This window comes from Mus pahari, chromosome 4, assembly GCF_900095145.1.
Source record: "Mus pahari chromosome 4, PAHARI_EIJ_v1.1, whole genome shotgun sequence".
NCBI lineage: Eukaryota > Metazoa > Chordata > Mammalia > Rodentia > Muridae > Mus > Mus pahari.
The window spans coordinates 87,708,751-87,726,787 of NC_034593.1; the positions used below are offsets into that span (position 1 = coordinate 87,708,751).

Consider the following 18,037-nt stretch of genomic DNA (forward strand, 5'->3'; position numbering starts at 1 on the left):
ATGGTTTTTACGGCTAAGCAGTATCCTGATGCATGTTTGTGCCCTGTGATCTATATCTAGTCATTTGTGGCGGGCACTTAGCTTAGTTCTAGCTTGCCTATTCTGAGGAGTAGCCTGTGTGTGGGCATAGTTTCGTTTCCTTTAGACATGACGTGGGCATGATGTGGATTGTTCTATGATGGTAGTTGCATTTTTAGCTCTCTTTGGCACCCCAGGACTGTATTGTTAACCCTGATTTCTATTTCCCCATGACCTTACTGGTATTTGTGATTTTTTTTTTTTTTTTTTTTTTTTTGGTGGGGGAGAGGGTAAATGGTACTTTATTGTGTTTTTTTTATTTTAATATTTATTTGAATTTTGTGTGTATTAACATTTTGCCTGTATGTATGTAAAGGTACCAGATGTTGTTTAGTACCTACAAAGGTCAGATGAGGGTGTCAGATCCCCTGGAATTGGAGTTACAGATGTTGTGAGCCTTCCTGTGGGTGCTGGGAAGCCAACCTAGGCCCTCTGGAAAAGCAGCCAGGGATGTTAAGCACTGGGCCCAATCTCCAGCCCTCACTGTGGCTTTGATTTACACTTCCCTAACAACTACTGACACTGAGCACTTAAATACATCTAACAATAATGTGTTATATAGCTCAAAGTAGTAAGAAGAAAGCATTTTTATATAAACCTTTACTGATTTTCTCCTTTGACAACTTCATGCACAGATACAATGTACTCTGGCAGGAGACAGCATTTGAAAGCATTCATCATAAAGAGATGATGATACGCCAGTTACCTGGGCTGATCGCTACCCAATGTATCCGTGAATCAGCACACTACACTATGCCGCATAAATCCGTACAAATGCTGGTGTCAACATCCAGTCACAATTTGCATACATTTTCCACTGAGTGTGCACTGTTTCACAACATAAAAACTCTATGCCTCACCACACGGGGAGGACTGACTGCACTACCTCTCCTCCAGCTCTTGGCCCCTTGAACTGTCATTAGCTCTTAACCCAGGAACTGGGAACACTTAAGAACTCTATTCTTACTAATGATCCTGGGTTTGGGAGGCTCTCCTAGTTGGAGGGTGTTTTGCATCTAATCCTATTGGTCAGCATTATAGCTTAGAAAGGTGGCAAGCAGCTGTGCCTGTTTTAATATCATAGTCAGGTATGGCTCCAAGGGCCAAGCCCCTTATTCAAGGCCACAGAGCTGACTGCCAGTGTCATCAGCATTCAAATCTGTTTCTTTTGTCATCAAATTCTTTGTACCCTCACTGGGTATCCTGAACTTCAAAAGCCATCCTAAATCAGAATCGCAGGACACATAGGATTGCTGGACACAGGATAAGCAACCAGCTAAACTGGAATCTCACAGAACAATAAGCAACACTGTAATACAGTATGCCCATGTAGTATTTGACAGGATGTCTAAAACTTATATGGCAACTCTAAGCATGGGAGTTACATAGGAGAAATCTCCAGCCTGTAGTCCGGGATTTCTGCTGGGAAAAGCCCCTCCAACTCATACTTAACCAATACACACAAAATCATTACAGCGTACAAGCATCCTAGGGTAATATCACGGGGACATTCAGATAATTCCATTGGACAGAGGGACAAAGGTACAAGAGAAAGCTGCCATCTGCATGAAGGATAAAGCATGACCCAATCCCAACACACACAAACACACGCTTCCACATTCCATCTCTCTTAAACTTGTGGGTTTGTTGCATGGTTAAAAAGAAACGCCAGCGAGTGCTACAGGACACTGAATGACGGTATGGCCTGTGGTGGGCACCCTCCAACCTCTTCCAAAAATGAACTAAACGAGCCCCGGAGAGCCAAGCATAAGTGACAAATGAAGACAGCGAGGCATGTAGCACTGGCCTTCTGTTTGTGGCTCCTTGCCTCCCGGGTCTTCTGGCTGTCTCTCTTCTTTTCTAACTGTTAGACATGCGGGCGGCTTCTACACTAAACCCTCTTGAGGACGATTAGGAAGAGAGAGACCTGCCTGATTCCGACTCTTTCTCGATGTCCTGGTAACGCTGAACGAAATCTTCCACCTGCTCTCTGCAGAAGAGATCAGGCTCCACGACACAGAGGAGGGAGTAGAGCTCCCGGAGGCTGTTCTGGATGGGTGTTCCGGTGAGCAGGAGACGGAAGACCACTGAGAACTCAAACACACAAAGCAGCGAGATTAAACCCCACACTGGAGGAAAGACCAGGATACCCAGCAAAGAGTAGCACGTATTCGTGGGAATGACCAAGGTATATGACAAGGGCAGGCTCGGGTCAGGCTGCGTGTTTTACTTGACAAAGGAAGTGACTCCAATTTCAACTAGAAGAGGAAGAAAATAGTCCTACAGAGAAGACAGCATTGTAAGGATGCAAGTTTACATTACTTCCTGCTCAAATGTTACAGAGTACGGGATACACTGGTATTACTCAGTCTTAGAGAGTTAAATTATGGACTGCACACTACATGGGGGAGCTTACTGAGATAAGTGAGACGTGTATATATGTGCACATGGAGATGGAGAAGCAAAAAGATAACACATCGGGCCCTTCACTATGGGAAAGAAGCAAGATCAATACTAAAACGATGCCTTTTGTAATCCTTAATAATATATCAAAACTTCTGGATGCTTCCAGACTCTATGCCACATGACATTCCCCAACAGTCAGGAACAAACGAGAAAGCCAAAAAAAAAAAAAAAAAATCCTTATCAGTAATTAAATACTAGTAATTAGTGATGAACTTAAAAGTCAAGAGAAACAGTAACAGCAGAGTAGTCCTCCCTTGGGACACCTCCCACTCCTGGGAGCTCTTTTTCACAATCCCTCAGTAGATCAGTTCGCTTTGCTCAAAAAGAGAAAGAAAAACCCCTGAGCTGACATAACAGGAGCTATCAAAATTAGTGAAACAAGATAGACAAGTCATGCACCATGTCTGATATCTTAAATGTCAAAATACAGTCGGCACTATACAGATATTCACACATACACACATGCACATACAAGATATACCGAAGTGTTAATGTAGGAGAGGGTAAGATGCCACGACCTTATCTTTCTAGATTTTGGCTCAGAGGTGGGTGGGGGGAGATCATAAGAGGACAAGCTGTTTTTGCAGTAAGAAAAGATGACGTGACATGACTGATTTAAACTTACTACAGAAGTCTTGGCAACCTCCTTTTGCTCTTTTTGAAATGCCCATTCACTATCTACCCATCTGCCCCCATTCTGCTTGTTGGACAGTATTTTTAAAGTACTTCAACTATCTGGACTGAGGTTTCTTTTTTATTTTTTAAAGATTTATTTATTTATTATATGTAAGTACACTGTAGCTGTCTTCAGACACTCCAGAAGAGGGCGACAGATCTTGTTAAGGATGGTTGTGAGCCACCATGTGGTTGCTGGGATTTGAACTCTGCACCTTTAGAAGAGCAGTTGGGTGCTCTTACCCGCTGAGCCATCTCACCAGCCCGAGGTTTCTTTTTTTAAGAACAGTAACCAGAAGTCAAAAGGTGTATTTCAGTAAAGAGTTAAGTTCAAAAACCGTAGGCTCACACAGGTCACACTAGTCACGATATTTAGCTTTTCCTAGGACATGAGTGAAAATTTTGATTTAAAGTAGAATCCTTTTTCTGCATCAAAACTTACAGCTGGGAAATAAAAATCAGAAACAATCTGGCTTTATAGTACTTTACAAGGTCTGTGTATAAAGTAGTATGTAAGTACATTCCTTATCAAATATTAAGTATTTCTTCACATAATGGCCACTCTGGTTGGTAAATGCACTGTAGGCATGACATATAAATTCTGGCACCGACTCTGTTTTCACATTTAGATCACTTCTGACTTTCGTAAACAAACTGACAACAGTATTAAGTAGACAGATAGGAAAACAGACAGCATCCCTTTCCCACCTTGCAGTCCAACAAATACATGGTTCTGTTTGTTTAGCTTTTTTTTTTTTTTTTTTTTTTTTTTAAGATGGGGTCTGACTATGGAACTCTGGCTATCCTAGAACTCCCTCTGTAGACCAGGCTGGCCCCAAACTAAGAGATCTGCCCACCCCTCCTCCCAAGTGCCATCATGTGCCACCTAAATAATCCTATTTTCTTTTCAACCATCCAATGGTCTGCAATCCAAATCTCACCTAAAAGGACCTAACACATCCCAGCCTGCTTTTCTCACTCCATCCTCTGAGCCTTAGCTTCCTGATGAATACCAAGTGCAGGCTCCGAAGACACAGCAAGACTGATCTCCCCATGTCAATTCCACAAGCCCCGGGTCCCTTACAGTCCTGTCTCCTCTCACCATATGCCAGCAAACTGGCACAGGAGTTTATGACGCATTCTCTTACAAGGATAGAGACATAGAATATGACAACAGCTATCACTCACTGGGCTCATGTCACAATGTGGCAGGCAGTATTAGGAGGCGTAATTACCTCCAAGAGGTAATTAGGCCATAGCAGCTCCTTTTGAATGGGATCAAAGCCCTTTTAAAAGAATCATTAAGCTAGCTTCCTCTTCTCTCTCTTGCCCTTCAGCCATATGGGAACGAAGTACAAAGTCCCCAACCCCTTGATCTGACTTCCCAGCCTGTTCTGACCCGGCCTGTGGTACTGTGTTGAAGCAGCACAAATGGACTAAGGTGGAAACCTCTTGGGAAAGAGACACTGGTAAGGGTCCCTAAAATGAAGGCAATGGTACCAGAGAGCAAGAGGATGCCCTACCAAGGGCAGCAATCCTCACAGAATGTATCTGCTTTTGAACATTCAAAGCTGCAACTTCTAGGCCAGGAACTGCAGGATGATGATCAAAGGTTTTCTTTCAAACGTCTCTCTGGACGGGATTTATGAATGAGCGTGAATGAGCAAGCCTTTCAACTAGGAGAAAGACAGTCCACCTTTCCCAGGTCAATCAGCCCCGTGTTTCCCGAATGGCATGAGAGGCCGAGAGATGAGAGCAATGCATCATCATACTTTATAACAAAGACTGCAGAGGACAAAGGTGATACTCAACGGGATGGAACTGGTCTTCATGTGGGCTACTAAATTCTTGGAACAGGTACAGTGGGAAAGACGAATGACATGCCCACTGCATCTGCTAAGTAAACAGATGGATAGTGAGGTCATTTCTGCAAAGAAGCCAAGATGATCAAAGAGAGGTGAAATGCTTCCAAAAGTACAATGCACTTTCCTCGACTGGGGTCATGTTTGATAACCGGATTTTAACAAACAGTGCCTTACAAAAGAGTCTGTCTGCCCTGCCCACCCCCAAATGATCACTCAGTCCCGCCGAAATCTGACTGAGAGAAAAAGTTTCAATTAAGTCTGCACTGTTCAGGTCTAACTATTCTTTACTAAGGCCTGACTTGGCAGCCCTCCTCCATCACCCTCCTGAGCCGTTACACCATTACAGGCACGCGCCAGGGTAACGTTAGGGGAGGGCTGAGGAAGCAGGGCCCCAGAGTATTGTCAGGGCAGTGACATCACCATGCATGATACCGCAATGGTGGGTAGACATCATTATATATTTCTCCCAACCAAGCAGCATCTACAATATCAAAAGTGAGTCTGAGAGCTACAGATTCTGAGTGATAATCTCAAAACTGTTCCAGCATTTGCAACAAATTCACCATCTGACCGGGGATGTTGGTAATGAGGGAAGATATGAATAGATGGGGTGGAGGGCATCTCTGCATCTGCTGCTCGACTTTGCTGTGAAACTAAAACCACTCTTTAAAAGATTATCCTAAATAGCAGCAGGCTACCCTGTGAATTTACCTCTGAAAGTGTCCTGTGCAGCAGGGAGCTCTGGTTTTTCAATCTGTGAGCTTCATCCACAGCAAGAACGCTCCAAGAGAAGCTGTGAGAGAGAATCCGCTTTCAGCTGTGTGCAACTCAGACCCATCTCACAGCTGCTACAGAACTGCACCTACTGTTAGAAAGACTACCACAAGCCTGGCCCTGGAAACACATCCGAGTCACCTCCCTACCGACCGGACGACAGCCGCTACACGAGGTGGTGCAGGCAAGGAGCTTCCCCACAAGACAGAAAAGATGGCGGGAAGGAAGGAGCCAAAGCCAGAGAGAGAGAAGAAACATTTATAACCAAGTTCCAGGTACTGAACTCGGAACTCTGTGTGTTTAGTACAAAAGAACACAATGAACAGACGGGACGGGGTCAATGGGGAGACGAAGGCTGAGAAAGGTTAGGCAAGTTGGTCTGCTCGCCAGAGCAGAACTCAGAGCCAAACCCATTAAAACATTAAAGAGACAGCTGTGCCACAGAAGACAAAAAAGCGGGATTTAAATCAATCCTGAACAGAACCAGGCACTGCAGAGATGGCCCTATCGTCTCCTCCTTCATTGACCCTGAGGTCTCCAGTGACTACTACAAGGTGTTATTTGCTGCATATATGTAGCTAGAACAATATATCAGTAAGTTCCAGACAAAAAGCACATACATATACAACATGCATGTGTATATTTCTATACTGCATGTGTCTTACTATGCAGCTCCAACAGGCCTCAAATTTGCAATCCTCCTGCCTTGGCCTCCCAAATGCTTAGATCACAGGCATAGATCACTACTACACTTTGGCTATAAAAGCACATTTTGACAAATACTTCTGGAAATCTGTTGCAGTCTTCCCCAAATATGGTAAATATATATTCATGAGTATGTTCTAGAATATTTAAAACTGCCAAAGTTGAAAATAAACATATATTAATAGGTGATAAAGCATGTGGCTATATGAAAAAAGCATATATGGTCACTGTAATACAAATGTTAGCTGGGTGTGGTGAGACACATCTATAACCTAACACTTTGGAGGTAGCTTGCACAAGGATACCCCAACTGTGAGGCTAGCCTTAGGTACACAGTAAGGCCAGCCAGGGCTCCATACAAAACAGTCTCCAAACAAAAACAAACAAACAAAAAAAAGGCATGAATATTGTACGCCCTTGAAAATTGCAAAAAGATAAGTCAAACATAATGTAAAATGCAAAACATATTAAGACTGTTAATTTTGCTTTGAAGCATCACAGAATATCACATTATATTTTACATTTTTAGATGTATTTATCTGGGGGCCATGGTGCATGTGGTCAAAGGACAATTTGCAGGAGTTGATTCTTTTCTTTCCCATGTGGGTTCTGGGACAGAGCTCAGATCCTCAGGTTTGGCCCGCATAGGACAAGTCTATACCAAAAACTGACAGACATGGAGATGGAAAGAAAATTCTGCAACAACAGATGGAGAAGGAGCGCAGGGGCCTGTGTCCTTCATCTCATTCATCTTGTGCAGATGGAGGAAGGACTAGGGGCCCAGGGAGAGCACAAGAGCCCAGGAGCCCAGGACCAGGGTGCACTCATGGTCCATAAAGTGTGAGCATTTCCACAGTTGCACAGTGGCCATGAGAGAAGGTGTGCCACTGCCCATAAGACAGTGTCACTACAAACAAGTGGCCCAGTTCCCTTTTCATGCATGCAAATATCCAAAAATGCTTATTAAATGAAACAAGGCTACGGGGTGGTGAAGGTGGACACATTAAGGAAGAGACAGTCAAATGACCATCAAAGGAAGCTCTCAAGAGGCTCCTGGAGAAAAGAGAGAGTACAGAGAATCCCAGCACCCAGTACAGTAAAGTCAATTCGCTTGATTCAAAGACTGTGTAAGTCTGTAATCCGAAAGTTTCCAAGCAGCTAATGCTGCTGCCATGAGCACCTCTTATGTCCCAGCTGCATCCCTGTAGTACAGGCATTATACAGTTCCCTGTGAACAACACAGCAACAGGAAAAGTAATCTTAGCTAACACTGAAAGGGTACATCTATGCTGCGGGAGTCGGTTATAAATGGCCCTCATTCATTATGTTCTTAAACCCTCCTATCAATGTGCTTAGAGCAAATGATCTGAGACAGAAAGACAGCACTTCTCCTGAGAACTGCGACACTTGGTGCAGCTACATATGTAAAAGGAGGGTTGACAGCTGAGTGCTGTCGTTGAAGCCCTGCTTCGACATTTATTAACATTAGCTGTAAAAACAGCTAATCTTGGTGGTCAACTTGATACATCCAAGAAGGGAGAACCTCAACTGAGCCACTGCCCCCATCAGATTTGCCTGTGGCCACATCTGTGATGCATTTCTTAATTGCTAGTTGATATAGGAAGGCCCAGCCCACTGTGGGTGGTGCCAACCCTAGGCCTGCTATATAAAAAAGCTGCCTGAGGAAGCCAGGAAGAACAGGCCATAAGCATAGTCCCTTCAGTACCTCTGCTTCAGCTCCTGCCTTCTATTTTCTCTACGATGAGCGGTAAGCTGTAAGGTGAAATAAGCCCTTCCCTCTCCAGGTGGCCTTTGGTTCTGTGCTTATCACAGCAACAGAAACCAAACTAGGACCTTAGCCTCTGGGGGTTACCTAAGCTTCATCGTTTTTATCTATAATGTAGAAGAACCTGCCTGAGAGAGGTTTTATGAGTTCTTAAATTTGTAGTGTGTGTGTGTGTGTGTGTGTGTGTGTGTGTGTGTATACACACGTGTGTGCTCACAAGCAAGGGGTGGTTTGAATGGGTATGGCTCCTATAGACTCTTATGTTTTTGGAAGCTGGCCATAGGGAGTAGCACTATTAGGAGGTGTGGCCTTTTTCGAGTAGGTGTGGCCTTGGAGAAAGTGAGGTCATACATACGCTCATGCTCCACTCTGTGGAATCCAGTCCCCTCCTGCTGCCTTTAGATCAAGATGTAGAACTCTTGGCTCCTCCAGCACCAAATCTCCCTGCACACTGCCCTGTTTCCTGTCATGTTGATAATGGACTGAACCTCTGAAACTATATGCCAGTCCCAGTTAAGTTAAATGTTTTCTTTTATAAGAGTTGTCATGGTCATGGTGTCTGTTCACAGCAATAGAAATACTAAGATGAGGGATGGGAGAGAAATGTATGTGTGAGAGAATAAGTATGGCCCCCATAGACTCGTGTGTGTGTGTGTGTGTGTGTGTGTGTGTGTATGTATGTGTGTGAGAGATAGAGAAAGATTATGTGCAAGCAAATGCACACCACAGTACACCTATGAAGGTCTAATACTCAACATTTATGGCCTAGTTTACTGTCCTTTAAGATTTCACACTTATTGCCTGTTTTTTAATTACATGTATATGCACATGAGTACAAGGGCCTGCAGAGGCCTAGAGCATCAGATTCTCTGCACCTAGAGTTAGAGTTACAGGCAGCTGTGAGCTAGTGGACAGCCAGTGGTGTGGGCTGTGGGTGCTCACTCAGGTCTGCTGAAAAGGCAGCAAGCGCGCTCACCACTGAGCCACCTCTCTAGTCCCTCCATACATTTCTCACTCCTAATTGGACTCTGTCTCTGTAGGTTTGCTCTCTGCCTAAGTTTCCTGGCACTGCTGAGCATTCTTGTAGCTCCTTTCCGGTGACAGACCATTAAAGGGGTCAGGGAGCTGGCTCAGCAGGTAAAAGTTCTTCATGTGCAAGCCTGTTGGCTAAGTTAGGTCTGTGCAACCCAAGTAAACAAGCTGGATGTGGTAGTGCATCTGTGTCCCAACACACCTACAGCAAAATGGGACACAGAGACGAGACTCAGACAGAAACTCAAGGGTCAGCAAGTCTGGAGTGTACTGCACAATGATAGAAAGAAGAGACCCTGCCACAAAACAGTGGAAGATACAGAATCAGCTCACACACACAGGCAAGCACACAGACCCAGACACACGTGGGGGGGAGGGGAGGGCAGGCGAGCAGGCAGAGGGACCACTGGAAAACAAAGAAGGGTGGGACGCTGAGGACACACGAGCAGCACACTTGCCTAGCATGGGAAATCCCTGGCCTCAATCTCTAGGACTCTCCTCTCCAAGCAAAACTCTTAAAATAGACAGGGAAAACAGCACAAAGCATACATTCATCTCATGGAAAAGATACTATGCTCACTTAAATAAAAGAAACCGTTAAACAGAAGCTATAAAATCTATAGTAGGTATCAAGACTTCAAAATAAGACAAACTCGGGAGAGGGCAGAATTCCACAGTGTGAAGGGAACACGTGACTTTCATGGCTCATGCAACAGGTCCTGGGGTGGCAGAATCTACTCACGATTTTAGAAATGAGGCATCTTTCAAGCAAATCTGAAAAAGTAAGGAAGACAAGTTAAAAAAAAAAAAAAAAAAGGTTGGAGCTGAGAAATTCCCGGGCTGACAAGCCACTCTCCTGTCTCAGGGACTCGCTCCAATTACAACAGTTCTGCTTTTCCTTCCCTCGTGAGACACAAAGCTCCGAGTGTCCTTTCTAAGTCCAAACAAAAGGGAGCCTGGCTAAGGGGAAGATCTCACTTACAAGGACCAAGTCTTCATCTAACAAGGACTAACGATGAGACTGTCGCTAAGTGTGCTGGCTAGCTTTGAGTCAACTGCACACAAGCCAGAGTCACTGGAAGGAGAGACCCTGAGTTGAGAAAGTGCCCCACCAGAGTGGCCTGTGGCCAAGTCTGTGAGGTGTTTTATTGATTGATGATTGATATGGGGTGCCTAGCTCACTGTGGGTGGGGCCACCCCTGGGCTGGTGGTCCTGGGTTCTGTGAGAAAGCAAGCTGAGCAAGCCACAAGAAGGAACCTAGTGAGCAGCACTGCCCCGTGGCCTCTGCATCAGCTCTGGCCTTGGCTTCCTGACCTGACTCCCCTCAATGATGGTGCTGCCTTTGGTACTGCTGTCATCAGAGCAAGGGAAACCATAACTAAGACACTGAGTGTCCCCCATTCCCGTGCTCCAGTTACCAAACACGAGCCCCTTTCCCTCGCCACTTCTGTTCATCCAACAAGAGGCAGCTCAAGTGCCGCCTCTGAAAGAAACCACTCCCCATGAAGCAGCAGGGATGGCAGAGAAGGAAACTAACCCACACAAAGCCCCATGATCCTTCACTTCTACAGTCGCAAAGTCCCTTTGTAAATGTGGTGAAGGGTCACTTCCTTCCCTCCAGACCCCTAAAGTATGCTCTGTGCAAACAGAATCACGGTGGTTTTAACCACATCTTTGGCCCGGGTTAGGAGGTCTTGTAGAGAAGTAGATGGCTACCTCATAGGTCGTCAGCAGCACGTGAAAACCTGACTCCTGTCTTAGGCTCTGCTGAAGACGGGCTCTCTCTTCCTTGTCACCTGTGTATGTCACACAGGAAAGACCTGGAGCAAATCTGGAGCAAAGAAAAGAGGCGGACAAGGCAAATGTCAGAGTGACCCAGGGAACAGTGTGGGTTACCAAGCAAGCCACACTCCATGAGACAGTACCACGTGCAGACCCTAGGAGGCCTGGTACTCAGAAAGTCCTGGGGCCTCCAAACCGTGGCTGAGCCTCAGGTAAGGCCCTGATGTAATGTTTAGGCATTAGAGTTAGGTCTAAAGGCATTGTGTTGGCTTTTAAAAGGAAACCTTTTTCACATTAACCATTCCCTACATCAATGTGACAAGGATAGCCTTTCTTCAGGGCAATAAAACTTCATTAAAAATGAATACCTTTAAGCTGCCAAACATAAGTGATAAGACCTGGACCCTCCTATCCTGGACCCCCAGTGTCTACCTACCTTGCTTCAATTTGGACCTTTCTAGAATAAACTTAGTAACTGTATAAGACACTATTATTTTATCATATTTCTTACACCAGCCAGATTATCTTAAGCAAGGCAAAGAATAAAAGTTCATCTAATTTACTCCGTACCTCTCCATCTCTTCTTTCCAGTTGCTCAAAACAGACAAGGGACAGAGAATCAGAAACGGCCCTTCATCGTTCAGTTTCCCCACCAAGTAAATGAGGAGAGCAATAGTCTAAAACAAAGGGAAAGATCAGTTCTGATCACATTTCTCACTGGAACACGTGCACAGCCCTGACTGTCAGCACTGTGAAATGCTATCACTATGGCATTTGCTTGTGTATCCTGACTACCCTGACTTTAATATTCTATAGATTAGGATCCCCCCCCCATGTGACTAACTCATGTGGTATGATGTGACTGGACTGTCTATCAACCCAAACCCACAAATGGCATTGTCAACCCAAGGCAGCTTTGCTCGCCGTCCTGGCTGAAGAGTCTACATCAGTACTCTGCCTGCCTAACCTCGTCCTAACAACCAGACTCTCCAGGTCTGTCGGCTGCTTCCTTTAACCCCACTAGTTAGCTACTGAGTTTAGAAACCACAGGGCACTACATTCACACGGAGCTATCCTGAGAGACCCAGAAAGCAGATACCACAGGAAACATCGCTAAGGAAGTCATATCAACTTGATGCTAAGACAGGTAAATTTTTTTATAGAGAAAAGTCCGGGACCAGGGCCACTGGCTGCTCTAATTAAGGCATGCCTTCTCCCAAACACGTTAAAAAACAAAACAAAACAAACAAACAAACAACAGATCAAACAAGGGCAGTGGTACAATTTTAAAAACTCAAACTAGAGAACACAGCTCAGAGCTGAGAATTCCTTAACGTGCTACTTTACATATTTTACATCCCCGTAAGGAGCACACTGCTGCAGTGAGCATGCAGCGACAGCCGTGAGCTGTGTGGAGGTGAGCTGGGCTCGTTGCACAGCAGATACCTGGCAGGTCTTCCCGAGCCCCATCTCATCTCCCAGGATGCAGCCATTCTGGCAGTGGAAGCACTGGACTAGCCAATTGACTCCTTCCAGTTGGTAAGAGCGTAGATGAATCCCTAGAAATAAAAAATAAATAAATAAAAAATAAAAACCATACAGAAGCGGTCTGAGGAGCAGACATTCCAGCAAGCTTCAGGTTCTATGGCGGCCTCCTCACTGCCCACGCTCCCAATCTGGCCAGTCACAGTACTCACCTCCCCGATACTTTCTATGCAGACTCCGTCACCAGCTGTCACTCATTCAAACTCCTAAAGCACCTATATCTTCGTCACCTAATCCACCTGACAGAAAGTTTACAGAGACTCACATCCCTACAACTGGATGTGGTAGCCCTGGAAACGAGCGTTACTGAAGCAGCTCATCAGCAAGCAGCCCACGGGCTGTGCATGCTAAGGAAGAGATGCCGACAGGACTACTTCACACCACGCTTCAACATGGAACAGTGCATTGTCATAAGGAGTAGTTCACAAAGCTTGGATGTGAAATGTCTTCCACTGGCTCATTTATGTCAACTCTTGGGCCCCAGCAAGAGACACAATTTGGGTGGGTGGTGGAAGCTTTAAGGGGTGGGGCTTAGCTGGAGGAAGTGGAGGAAGGCCCTAGAGAGCAGACCTTCGGGCTCCAGCCTGGCTTCACCTTTCACCCAAGCTCAACGGTGCCACAATACCTCGAGCTGCCTCCTCTATGCCGCCATCTCTGGGACCAGCTCCAACTACCAAGCATCCTGCCATGGACTTTTTCTCCACATCACACGTCTGAATAAATCCCTCCTTAAATCACTTTCGTCAGATATTTTGTCACTGGAAATTGGTACCAAGAAATGGAGTCACTGCTGTGATTAATCTGGCCATGTGGTGTATAGAACTGGTTTGCAAGAGGGGGGTTAGGAGCCTAGAGCTGCAGGCTAAAGACACCCCAATATCCTGCAAATTGGATGCTGCCTGGCATTTAGAAAACCAGAATGCCAACAGGAATTCAGGAGTATGGATGGGGGAATGGATGTTTCAGGGGGAGAAGATTCAACCTGGTGCATGCTGGTAAATTAACTGGCGATGGGAGGGGCTTACAGCACTGGAAATGTTCTCCATCTTGGCTGTGTAGACAATGTGAACTCCTAACTGACATCTTATTTTGCAAGTTGGTATCATTGGGAGAAAGCGGATAGAGCCTACAGAAAGCTCTCTATACTACTTCCTGTAACTGCCTATGAATCTGTGACTGCTATATTAGAAAAGTTTAATTTTCTTATTTAAAAAAAGATTTATTTTGAATTACGTGTGTATCTTGTGTGGCTGTGTCTGGTTATGTGCACGTGAGTGCAGATGCCCACAGAGGCCAGAAGATCACCAGTGGAGAACTTGGGCCCTCAGCAAAGGTGTACCTACTCTATCTGTAGTCGATCTTCCCAGCCCCTAAAAGTTTAATTTTCAAAAATGAATAAAATTATCAGTAGAGATAACAACACTAACATTTAAGAGTCAAATGCAGAGATAGAAATTACCCTAAGTAGTTTAGACAGAGAAAGAGTTTAATACAGAGAATTAGGTCACTGTGAAGTTGTTGGAAAGGCTGGCGGAGTGGCCTCAAGGCTAGCACCTGTGTTAGTGCCGCAGAACTGGGCCACCATGCCCGCCTCCATGAACAGGAATCCAGAAAAACAGAAAACAAACAAACCCAAAACAGAACAGAACAGGCCACTGTACAGTCAGCTCCAGACACTGGTACCTTTCCCCTCAATCCACGCCAACAGATGTTCCGCATCCTAGCCAAAGCCCACAGGTAAACGCCACGAGGCCAAGAGGAAAACTGGAAACACACATCCACCTCCACTCCAGACTGGCTGTGGCTCTCCTGCTCCAAATTACATACTTCCTTTCGTACAGCCAAGTCATAACAGAACCACGGGGATCTGGGAAATGCATTCTGTTTTCTAACCTCTAGGGTCCCCGTTAGCATCTCGCTCTCAGGCAAAGGACCAAAGTGACAGGGCAAACAAACACACAAACCAAAAAAGTCAGAAGGTGCTTTTTAATCCAAAGATGCATAATCAAGTTTCCACCATTACTAACAGTCATATAAACAGTCTGGTAAACCATAAAGAAAGCTATTTTTAACTTCTCAAATTAGAAATTACCAGTGTTGCTCAGTGTAAAGAAATATACATTTTGCACTCTGTATTCTAGATATACTGTGAAGAGGATTGAAGAATCCACAGCTATGGCTTGGAGAGTTGGCTCAGGGGTTAAGAACACTTGTTACTCTTGCAGGGGACTCGAGACTCCCAGTACCACGTGGAAGCTCACAACTATCTGTAACTCTAGTCCCAGAGAATCCGATACCCTCTTCTGACCGCCACAGGAGCCAGGAGCTCATGTAATACATACACCTGCATGCAGGCAAAATACTCACACATAAAATAATAAATCTAAAATATTAAATTCATAACTGTAATAAGTATTTGGCTGTGATAATATCTACATTTCATATCTATCCCATGCATTCAAACCTGCAACCTCTTGTCTGCTCATTTCTTTTATCAAGAATGTCCCTGCACATACAGGCTCCTCCTGGGCCATTACATGCCGCTGGATTTGATCTGCATACAGTTCTGGTCCTTCTGCATATTGTAAAGAATCAATCCCAAGGCCACTGGCAAGCATATAGGCAGACAAACATCAATCAAGATACGCTTAATACACTAAGGCCACAAGGCCAGATTTAAATCAGGTACAGATAGGGAGAATGGTAAAGGGGAGGGGGGCACTGTCCTGGGAAGGAGGGAGGGGAAAGACCGGCTCAACAAGAGGGAAAACATGTCTGCCCTGTACTGGGAGCCTCGCTAACTACTCAGAAGGAAAAAGGAAGGTCAAATAACAGTGTGGATGTCTAAAAAAGGTAAAATAACAGTGCGGGTATCTAAAAAAGCCACAGAGCATCACACTATTACCTATCTAAAGCCAAAACAAACCTACAATAATGAAAATCTGTGTATAAATATGCATATGTAGCTTTAACAAACTCTTCTCATCTGGCCTGACAATGCTCCCTCCCAGAGCCAAAGACCACCCAATAAAAACCCAAGTAGAAGACATGAGAAGCCCTCTTCTGAGTTGTTAGGATTGTAGACTAAAATCTTGTTTTCTGTAGGCATAAATTACTTCATGAGCACATACTGGGAAGAAAGGCCAGAAGGTTTTCAATGGATTGACATCTCTGAATCCTGCATTTATTCTAGTGAACAGAAAGGGCAACTGTACCGTGCTGTCAGGGCTGTCCAGGAGATCCCCAAAACAGACAGTCCATTGCTACTGACCTAGGTTGCATGGCCAGAGGTGGAAGCTGAAGTCCGTATTGTGGAAACACCATGGATTTGAGAAACAGGAATCAGAGACGCCTGAGCTGTAATGCCGCCTTCTACTAACACTTGTCCTTGTACCCACAGAGAAGTGCGGTCCTCATCCCTCATCAAGGAGACTCTCCTTTGACAGACATGGAGAGCAGGGGAGGAAACCACAGCCAATTAGGACGCAGAGTGTGGAACTCAGTCCCAATGGATGCATCCACACCTGAGGTTTAAAGGGTATTGTGGAAGAGGGGACAGAAAGCAAGTTCAAAGACTTTGCTGTGAAACTGTGTCTCCAAGTAACACTAGACGCTTTGTTGACACTGTCACCAACATGACTGCCCACACATGTGGATAGTACCAGTGAGCATGCCAAAATGAACAGAGAGGAGCCCTTGAGGCCTCAATCCTACACAAAGAAGTACAGGAGACTAAGAAAAGCTAAGAGCAAAAAAAAAAAGGGGGGGGGGGTCTTCTCGAGGGAAGAGCACACCAACTGGCTGTCCAATGTCAAACACTCAGCCCTGAAACATACACACAAGTGACATTAAACACACTGAACAAGTATATCTATGAGCATTTATAGGTATATGCATACGATAACGATTAAGTGGGGGAGGGGACATGGATTTGAAGGAGAGAAGGGGAGGGTTTACGAGAGTGTTTGGAAGAAGTAAAGAGGAGGTGTAACTATAATCTCAAAAATACAATTTTAAAGTTGAATATAAATGGAAAATGTTGATATGAACTGCTTGTCTTTCTCTTCAACCTCATCGTCACCTGTCCCTCCTCTAAGCTAACGGAACTTTTTTTTTTTTAAAAAAAAAGAAAGAGCCTCTCTATTACATAGCCCTGACTGTCATGGAACTAGCTATGTAGAGCAGACTGGCCTTGAACTCAGAGATCCACCTGCCACTGCCTCCCAAGCGCTGGGTTAAAGGGTGCGCCACCGCCTGGCAGAAATGCACATTTTGTTGCCTTTCCAAACCCTCACCTTTTGGTGGTACTTGGCACGTGTAAGTCAAGAGTTTCCTTATACTTTCAAAAGCACTTATCCGCTAGTAAAGAAACTGGGTCCTAGGGCCGCTATTTATTTTGCTTATCTGCTCCCCATACCCCACAGTATCCTCTCGACAGCAACAAATAACGACCACGGGGTGACAACTGGTGAGCGATTATGACTTTCCGTTAAACCAGCACTACATTCCCAGCAGACATACAAGGAAAGGAGTCTAGGGATGTTGAACAGAGAGATCGCCGCGGGATGCGGTGGCTCCAGGTCCACTGGGGTCTGCACGCCTACGGTCTCCACATCTGGAACCTACACACCTGGGGTCCCCTCACATGGGACTCGTAATGGCAAGTGGGCTTAACACGAAAGCACAAGAGGCACAGGACAAGACAAACTTCGCTGGGCAAGGCTTTCAGCGCAGCTTTGAGAGTTCATTAGGGAGCCGCAACAAGTGAGTGCGCATGCCCAGTCGACAGGGAAACGGAGACTGGGAGGAGCTAGAGCGGCCGGGAAGCTGCTGGTTGTCCCGCTGTCCCCGCGTAGGCCTGCGCTGCCGCGCGCCTTCCCGGCTCCCGCCCGCCCCCGGGCGTCCCCGGCCCGCTCACCAGTCAAGCCCCACTGCTGTAAGTCCTGTTCCTGCACCCGCGTCCGCACCGGCTCCGGCCCGTGCACGGGCGGCAGCGCCTGCAGGAAGCGCGGCAAGGCGCCCGCCATCCCGAGAGGCCCCGCGCCTCCGCTCCCGTGCGCGCGGGGTACAGCGCGCCGCCGCCGGAGGGCGCAGCTCGCGCGCCTTCCCACGCTTCCTTAGCACGCAGGCGCGGAAGACTCTGGTCTAAGTGTGCGTCTGCGACTAGCACCTAGAGGCCGCCTTTGCTAAAAGCTCTGACTCCTAACATGGGTTGCTTGGGTGGCTAGCAGCAGGCTCAAAACTTGGCAAGCCCCCCCCCCCCCTTAATCTCTTAGCTGTCTCCTTTAAACTTTGGATCAGATTCCTGAGCAGCCTTCCATGTTTTCA

The 18,037-nt window shown here is 45.8% G+C and overlaps 1 protein-coding gene across 3 annotated transcripts in view; it reads right to left on the reverse strand.

Annotated features, from left to right (window-relative positions):
- Positions 1 to 17,762, reverse strand: part of Chd1l (chromodomain helicase DNA binding protein 1 like) — a 48,168-nt gene extending 30,406 nt beyond the window's left edge. For 2 of the 3 annotated variants that reach the window (XM_021196001.2, XM_029537424.1), the window contains exons 1-7: positions 17,628 to 17,762; positions 12,611 to 12,723; positions 11,735 to 11,841; positions 11,099 to 11,213; positions 10,124 to 10,155; positions 5,796 to 5,877; positions 2,010 to 2,172 (exon numbers count right to left, since the gene is read on the reverse strand). In XM_021196001.2, coding sequence (XP_021051660.1) covers positions 2,010 to 2,172; positions 5,796 to 5,877; positions 10,124 to 10,155; positions 11,099 to 11,213; positions 11,735 to 11,841; positions 12,611 to 12,723; positions 17,628 to 17,736 — 721 coding nt within the window. In that variant the 5' untranslated portion in view covers positions 17,737 to 17,762. Of the gene's footprint in view, positions 1 to 2,009; positions 2,173 to 5,795; positions 5,878 to 10,123; positions 10,156 to 11,098; positions 11,214 to 11,734; positions 11,842 to 12,610; positions 12,724 to 17,627 lie in introns of those variants that run through there. The other variant, XM_029537425.1, reaches the window with a different exon arrangement.
- Positions 17,763 to 18,037: the final 275 nt, after the last annotated feature.